Below are 8180 nucleotides of genomic sequence, written 5' to 3'. Positions count from 1 at the left end.
TTTCTCTGCGTTGCCCCTGACAAAGCTTCAAATGTGAGTTTGATAAGAGAAATAAATATATATCAATATACATTTTTCTCTTATTGAATTCGATATTATTTTTTAATTACATTAAAATAATTGATATAATAATATCTTACATTATATTTTATATACATAATGTAATTTCCATAATATACTAACAAATTAATATAAATAAAATATAAATTAATATAAATATTAAGATACATTATAAGAACTTTCTCATAAGTTGTAGCCCTTGCAAATTTTCATTTACCTTGTTATTTGTATTTTGCTTCCATCAGCTCACATAATATTTTAAGTAAATAAACTAGAACCTCTTTGTAATTCAAATTACTTATATATAATTAAATATAGTATATAGATTTTTTTATATAAAGTTCAGTCTTACCCATAAATTGCAGCTAAACAAATATTTCGTTGTGTTAAAATTGATTTATATTTCTTTATTATTGTTTAAATAAATCCGCACTGGTTTCTTAATTGATTTATGACATTTGATTTTATTGACGATTTTTCAGTTGATTTTAATGCCTAAATTGCACACACGTTTCAAAAATATATAAATAAATAAATTTATATATATATACATATATTTACTATAGACTTATTTGCTTAAAAGCTGGGCAGCTGCTTTTAGGAGTGATGATTAAATTTCTAAGTTAATTAAGCTTTTGCTTAATGAAACGAATTGAGCAAAATTGAATGAAAAGTAATGTCTAGCCAGAAGCCATATGGTAACGTTAGCTTTAGAGGGAAATTGCAGAGCAGAGATTGGGCCATTAAAAGCCAGAAAATATTGCTTAAAATATGTTCTATTAAATTCTTAGCTTTTTTCAGCTGAGGCTGCAAAGATCTCTAAAATATAACTAAAAAATTGATTTTAAAGAAACTCTGCTAAACCCTGCTACAAGCTCTCAAAATTTGGTTATATTTATTAAAATTTCTAGCTCTTAAGCCAAGAAGATAACAACATTACTTTATATATAATTTAATTCAAGTTTCTAAGCATTAGAAAATCTCTGAAACCCTGATGTCAAGTTTACCAAAAAATGCGGAAAAGAAAATATTTTATTTAATTATCGAACTTTTACTATAAAAGCATTAAGAATTCTCAATCTCTATTAAATTTTCAAGCTATAGGGAAATTATTCTAAATTGCTATTAGCATTAGAAACTATTTCTACTCCACTAAAGACTATTATTTATAAAAAAATTCAGAGGAAACTGGTTTTTCCTCTTCAAAAATCTAATTTAAATAAGTCTTAAGAGCTGTTATTAAATTTTCCAAGTATTAGAAACTCTCTGTTTGCCTCTGACGATCGCCGGCAATTTCCATAAATTGCAAATTTTCATAGCACACTTTCCGGCTGCTTGCAACATTTATGGAAAACGCAGCGCTGCCTGCCACAAGCTCGACTACATTAGGCGGCACAGCTGATGCGGCTTTCAAGTTGATTTCGTGTACGAAACACGTGAAGCAAACAGCTGCCAACAGCCAATGGGAGTTGCACTTGACACTGGAGCGCTAAGAGCATTTGATTTTCCTTCAGCTTGGCTTTTACCGTTGCCCGCCCAAAAAACGTTATCTTTTTGTCAATTCTGCTATGTATTGGTTGTTTGTCTCAATTTACACGCAGTTTTTGGTTTAAGGTTGTCAAGAGATTCGCTCGGGCGCTTGCAAATTTCAGTCACGTCACGGCGCTGGAACTTTTCGAACTTTTCGCTTAAATCGTTCGTTTGCAACTGAAGCGACTATTGCACACAGCTCGCCCAATTCGCTGCACTCGTTGGCGACGACGACCGCTGCCAGCCAGTCAACCAGCCAGCCAGCCAACAGAGGCGACAGCAGCGGCAGCAGCAGCAGCAGCGACAGTCAAAGGCTTCCAATGCGATACGAAGCTCAGGCGAATGGTTAGCCCAAAAGCAAACAAAACAGAGACATAGCGCCGGCTACCGTTAGACGCATTCGTGATTTTCCCTCGACCCATTGCCAAAGTGTTCCGTAAGCAAGTAAGTTGTTGCTTAATAATTAATGAAAATATTAAAATGTAAGAAGTAATTATAAAAATAAATAAAAATATTAAATTTTATATTTTATAAACATATATTATTTTCATATTACTTACACATGCTTTTGCCAGCATTATAAATGGTTTGTTGTGTTGTTGAGCTCAACAGGGAGAGAGAGAGAGAGAGAGAAAGAGAGAGTAATGCATGTGGCAACGTGCATTGCTGGCGCTCTCTGTCGTAAGTTTATGGCGCTCTGCATGCTGTTGCATACACGGGAAAGTCATTGGAAATGCATGGAAAGTGTGAGCAGTTGAGAAATTTATACAAATTTACAATCACTTCACAGCGAGCAGCTGTGCAGGAAGGCTGAAGAATGGTTATAGAGAAGAAAACTGTGTTTTATAAGCAAAGAAATTTAGAATAAAATAATATTACATAAAAAACAATGAAATTAAATAAAATTATACATATTTTATTTATTAAAAATATTTAAAAACAATATTTATTGTTTTTTTTTTAATTATTATATAATTTATAAATATTTCACATTTTTTGATATTAATTATTAAATCACAAAAGAATTTTTGTCATAGCTCAACAAAAGCCGCTTTCCAATCGCCGCTCTCTTAAGTAAACAAATGCGTTCTCTTAAATACTGTGCCATAAAATACCTGGAAGCGCGCTTCCCATGTTTCGCTTTGCCAAAACGTTCTGCCGAAGTTGCCATAAAAGTTCCAGCTCTTCTCCTAACATAAATGCGCTCTCCCTCCAGTTATCTCTCTCTCTCTTTCTCTTTCTCTGTCTGTCTAGGTAACAGTGCTCTGTTACGCTCCTTGAATTGCTTTGCTCCACATTTGAAAGCCACAAATTGCTGGCAGCTGACACTTTGGAGTTGTCATTCCTAACTGCACGCGCCCGGCCACTCGAAGGCGCCACGCGGCGATTTACGAGCACGAGCTGCGGCCGAAGCGTGAAAGCCAAAAGGCAAACGCCGTCGGCAGCAATAACAGCAACAGCAGCAGCTGCTGCTTGATGAACCTGCCTCAAGAAAGAAAGAAATAAAGAAAAAAAAACACGCCGGCCGGCGTGAGCTGCGCAGCCCATTAATTGTGCAGAGTCTAAACCGTTATATGCGAGCTCATATTATAACGGTACTCTATCTGCGCCTTAAAGCAGACTATGCAATAAAATTGATAACAGTTGTTCTTGTCGTTGTCATTGTCGTTGTTATTGTTGTTTTTGTTACTGTTGTTGTTAACGGTAATCAGCTTTCCATTTCGCCTCACCCGCTCTCCCAACTCTAACCACATTCGGCCGAAAAATTTCGCATATAGCTTTCATGTTTATCCGCTTACAAAGGGCGCGCGTGGCCTTTTTGTTCCATTCCAACTCGGGGCGTCCCTCCCCATCTCCCCTCTCCCCTATCTCGCTCTCTCTTACAGCTCGCGCATGGAGCTGGCAATTTGGCTGGCCCCAAATCAATTGCTTGCAACATGACTAAATCTTTTGGATACATGAAATTTGTTTAGTGCGTTCTGCATTGGCGCCCAGCGACTCGTGTGAAATGGCGGGCGGCGATGGCCGCGGGCGTGGCTGGGTATGCCCGATGGACCGGGCATTGATTACAACTGCCAATTTTTCAGCTTGTTGCACATTTCGTGGCGCATTGTGTTGCATGTGCAACAGAGGAGCTGGGCTGAAACTGGGGCACTTGCAACAGTAGCTGCAGAGCAGAACCAGCAGACAACACACCTGACAGCTAATAAGAAATGCAAGGAAACTAATTAGTGAAAAGCATAAAGAAACGAACCCCATAATTACTTGGCTCAGAGCTAATTATCGAAGTGAATAATTTGAATAATTGTCGAGAAATTGAGACGCTCAAGGAGGGAGAAGCGAAAGATAAGCATATGGCAGCATAAGGCAACAGAGATAAGCCAGAACAGTGCATCTGACATGTAAAAGATAGAAAAGTATCTTTGTGGATAGCAAACGTGCACGAGTATCTGTAAGATGAGATTTGTATCTTGTAGATACTTTCAGAATGAGTGATTGGCAGGTAGAAAGCAAGCAGAACTTTAAAGTATCTCTGAGCTATATGAGTTATAATTAAAATGTATCTTTAAGATACGAATTTTTCCTTAATATTAAATCGAAATTGCAACTTTTAGCTGCAAGATAATGCAAAAGTATCTTACAGATACAAATACATCTTAGCAACTTAGTTTGGATATTTATAGAAGTTAAGTGATAAAAAATAGTAAAGTTTTAGTTGAAATACAAATGTATCTAAGCAACAGCATAAAAGTATCTCTGAGATACAAGTTAAGCTACAAAGGCTGTGAGATACAAAATGAAAATTGTCAATCATGTGAAAAGTTTAGACACAACAGAAAAGTATCTGAAAAGCTATTGAATCTAGAAGCATCTTTGAGATACAGAAGCAATCAAAGATATACAAAAGTATCTATAAGATAGAACGCCGCAATATGCAGTTTAGTTTAGATATATTGGCTTAGATTGGACTTGGCATAATGGAAACAAACAGTTCTTTGTCTTTTCTAAGATGCCAAAGTATCTGACACAGATAAAGATAGAGTATCTGCTAGTGACACTAGTAGCTAACCGCCACTAAAGTATCTGTAAGATACAAAAGCTGTGATGAAGGTCTAATGAAAGTGTAAGAAGATGTAATGAAGGTTTAATGAAAGCCTAATGGAGATCTTATGAAGATCTAATGAAGATCTAATTAAGGTCTAATGAAGGTCTAATGAAGGTCTAATGAATGTGTAATGAAAGTCTTATGAAGATCTAATAAAGTCTAAAGAACTAATGAAGGTCTAATAAAGGACTAATGAAGGTGTAATGGAGGTCTAATGAATGTGTAATGAAAGCCTAATAAAGATATAATAAAGTCTAATGAAAGTCTAATGAAGCTCTAATAAAAGTCTAAAGAACTAATGAAGGTGTAATGAAGGTCTGCTGAAGATCTTAAAAACTTACAAAAATCTAATGAAAATCTAATGAAAATCTAATGAAAATCTCATGAAAATCAATTCATTAAGACAGATATGCATTATGGATCTCTGAAGTCTTGAGAGGAATACCAATGTAGCTTTCCATTATCGACTGGAGACTTCCTATATAATTTCATCGTTTTCCCCTAAAACTTCATTTGAAATTTTATTTTGTTATTTTGAGCAATCGACGAAGTTTTCCTAGACTTAAAAAAGAAAAGGATACAGCAAAACATGGATACTCTAATGCAGTCGTTTGTCTTCATAGCATGTCTCAACTTGCTGTGCCTCTTGCGACTGGGCTACGAGGTGTGGCAAATCGATTGTGAATAGTTGATTCAGAATAGTTTTTACAGCTTGAGGCAAGGCTCACTTTATGTGGGACCTGAAAGTGTTTTCCAGTTTTGGCATTCGTGATTTTTCGGTTCCTATCAAAATTTCTATGCTAAATGGAGATAAAATACAAACCCAGCACAAAAAGCAACTACCGAAATACTGAAAACCCCGAAAAACTCATACGTAAACAATGAAATGTTGTTGGCAGAAGCCGACGCGATCAGTTGAGGCACTAACGGAAACTGAGTATGTGGAAGTCTGTGGGCTGCAGCGCAGCTACACCTGGCTCAACAGCGATGGCCAGCTAATGAGCCGCAAGCTAACGGAGTACGAGTGTGAGCTGGAAAACGATGTGCAGGATCTGCAGGATTCGCTCTTCTCCTTAACCTCGCACTATGCCAAGATTCAGTTTCGCTTGCGGCAAATCGCCACGTCGACGGGCCAGGAGCGCCTGTGCCTGCTGCACGAGCTGGAGCGTGTCATCTGCCAGGGCATCGATGACAACGAGCAGAACAACGAGCTGCCCAGTCTGCTGAACGATGCGCACAGGCTGGGCAACGTGCGTCTCAAGCAGCGCAACATCATTGCCGAGCTGAGGAGTCGACTCAAGAACTTGGCCGAGGTCGCGGACACCTGCTTCTGCATGGAGTACTTAAGCAGCTACGAGACGAGCGAATATTGGCCATCCGAGTCGGAGGACTGGGACCAAATCTCATGCGCTTCGAATGCCCAGTTGCATGACAAGCATTGCTGCTGTATCGTGTGCAGGGAGCGGGCCTCTGCGGTGGCATGCAGGTGTGGCTACCTCTCGGAGATCTGGAATCACGATGATTACGTTGACGTCGACGAGACCTACGCAAAAGAGGATGTGAAAAAGAAACGTACTAAAAAGAAGAAAGAGAAGCGCATGGAAAGTAAATCGCCACCCAAAACTCCACCGATTGAGCCGAAGAGTTCTAAGCGCAGTAAATCGCCTGTTAAGAGTCCCACAACTTCCAGCTATAAGCAAAGGAGTGAACCGGATAAGTCTAGCAAAAGTAACTCGAGAGGTTTAACTCAGCGCAGCCCCTTTGCCCAACAGCCTTGGAAGTCCCATACATCGGCACGCCACAATCTAACCAAGTCGACATCCCATGAGAGACAGGAAATTAAAAACAAGACCGAGAGACGTCTGGCGAGCCCTCTCATCTCCAAAATTTTCAATGAACTGGAGCCCAAAATACATCACATGACCCTGCAACAAGTTGCGGCCCTCGACAAACTGCACTCGAACCATCGCATAGAATCGAATAGATCGAGCCACAGACCTGGCGACAGTCCACGAAGCTACCCGCTGCAGGCCTCCAAGAGCGAGACTGGCAGAAAGGGCAGTCGCAATAATGCCCAAAGCTCGCTCAGTCAACTGGAGGTGAAGAGGAGAAGCTCCTCTAGAGCTAAGGAATCGTCGCGAATGTGTTCTTGCGCGACGGGCCAGCAAGCTAGAGCTCGAGACTCGACTAGAACTAGTCCGCAGTGCTCTAGATTGCAAGGCCTCAACAATCCGCCCCATCAGCGCGGCAAATCATTCGGCTTAGCTCCGAATACGCCAAGAACTAGTTCGAGGAACACATCCAATATGCGTGCCACCAAATCGTGTCACGCCTATCAGGACATTCAGAAGCTCTCGCCGGACGCAGGCGTCTGCACACGAAAATCCTGCCTCAAATCAAAGCCCGCCGATGGCAGCAGCTGGAAGCAGGTCAAATGCAAGTTCAAGAGTGAACCCAACCTACGCATCGAGTATTCCGTTGATGCCATGGACCTGAGTGCACATGCGCCAAGGCCAACGACTGCGCTGCGCGGCACCAGCTCGGCTTGCGGATGCCACACACAAGAAACCGACTCATGCCACACTCCAACAGCGGAGACTAAGGACAACAAAGGCGAGGGCAAATCGATTGGCAAATCCAAGTTGACTAAGCAGCAGAGCAGCACAAGCACGAAGAGCCAGTCGATTGCGCAGATGTTTACCCCATGCAGCAAGCCGCAAGCTCAGGTCTGCGTGAACGTGCCACCTGACTGCTGTAAGCCTTGCTATCCGGTCTATCCAAGTACTTGCAGCAAATACGGTTCCGTTCAACGCACTTCCTTCGGACGTCGCTTCTGTCAGCTCATCTGCTCCAGGCTGCGTACACAACTGGAGGATCCGAATACTCAAAAGAAAGGACGCGACAAATCAAAGTCGAAGGCAAAGGCAGAAATCAGTAAGCCCAAGAAAGCTGATGATGATAAGGCCAAGGCTTGAGCTCCAAAGTTGTTAGGGAGGGCGGAAGCACCAAGATTGGAAGGATAATCCTAAGTTATTTTAAAACACTCTCAAAGCTCAGCAGCTGCTTAACTGACTTTGACAATGTTTTAGCATAGTTTAGGGCTATACCAACGGCTTCCCAAGTGATATATATATTTTTTGAAGGGTTGTAGAGCTTAGTATATGAAGTAGCATAGTATGTGAGGTGTGCGTTTGCTATGAACAATAAAATTACATTATTTAAATTGGTAAAGAGTTTGAGTTAGGGCACAGCTCGACCCTCTAACTGTTTTCTATATATTAAAGACCTTAGCCATGTTCAATAATTTCTCAATAGTTTCTCAACTTTCTGTTCAAATGATTTCCAAGTACAGCAAATCTGTGACGAGAGCAAACATTTGATTGACTCGAAAAACCCTGTAAGCTGTACCATTGAGCTCTACCCTGCGATGCTGCTGGCCATGGTCATTGAACCCGCTGAGCAGCATCCCCTAAGCGGCGCTCTC

At 40.5% G+C, this 8180-nt stretch overlaps 1 protein-coding gene across 1 annotated transcript; it reads left to right on the top strand.

Annotated features, from left to right (window-relative positions):
• The first annotated feature begins 5321 nt into the window (after nt 1-5321).
• On the top strand, nt 5322-7927 carry LOC111592866. The gene has a single exon (XM_023305311.2). It carries the CDS (start codon nt 5578-5580, stop codon nt 7669-7671), a length of 2094 nt encoding a protein of 697 aa, XP_023161079.2. The 5' UTR covers nt 5322-5577; the 3' UTR covers nt 7672-7927.
• Nucleotides 7928-8180: the final 253 nt, after the last annotated feature.

The sequence above is a fragment of the Drosophila hydei genome, unplaced genomic scaffold (assembly GCF_003285905.1).
Source record: "Drosophila hydei strain 15085-1641.00,03,60 unplaced genomic scaffold, DhydRS2 tig00000001-arrow-pilon, whole genome shotgun sequence".
In the NCBI taxonomy this organism is placed as follows: Eukaryota; Metazoa; Arthropoda; class Insecta; order Diptera; family Drosophilidae; genus Drosophila; species Drosophila hydei.
Note: the sequence above shows the minus strand (reverse complement) of the source record. Positions and strands in the feature narration are given on the sequence as shown.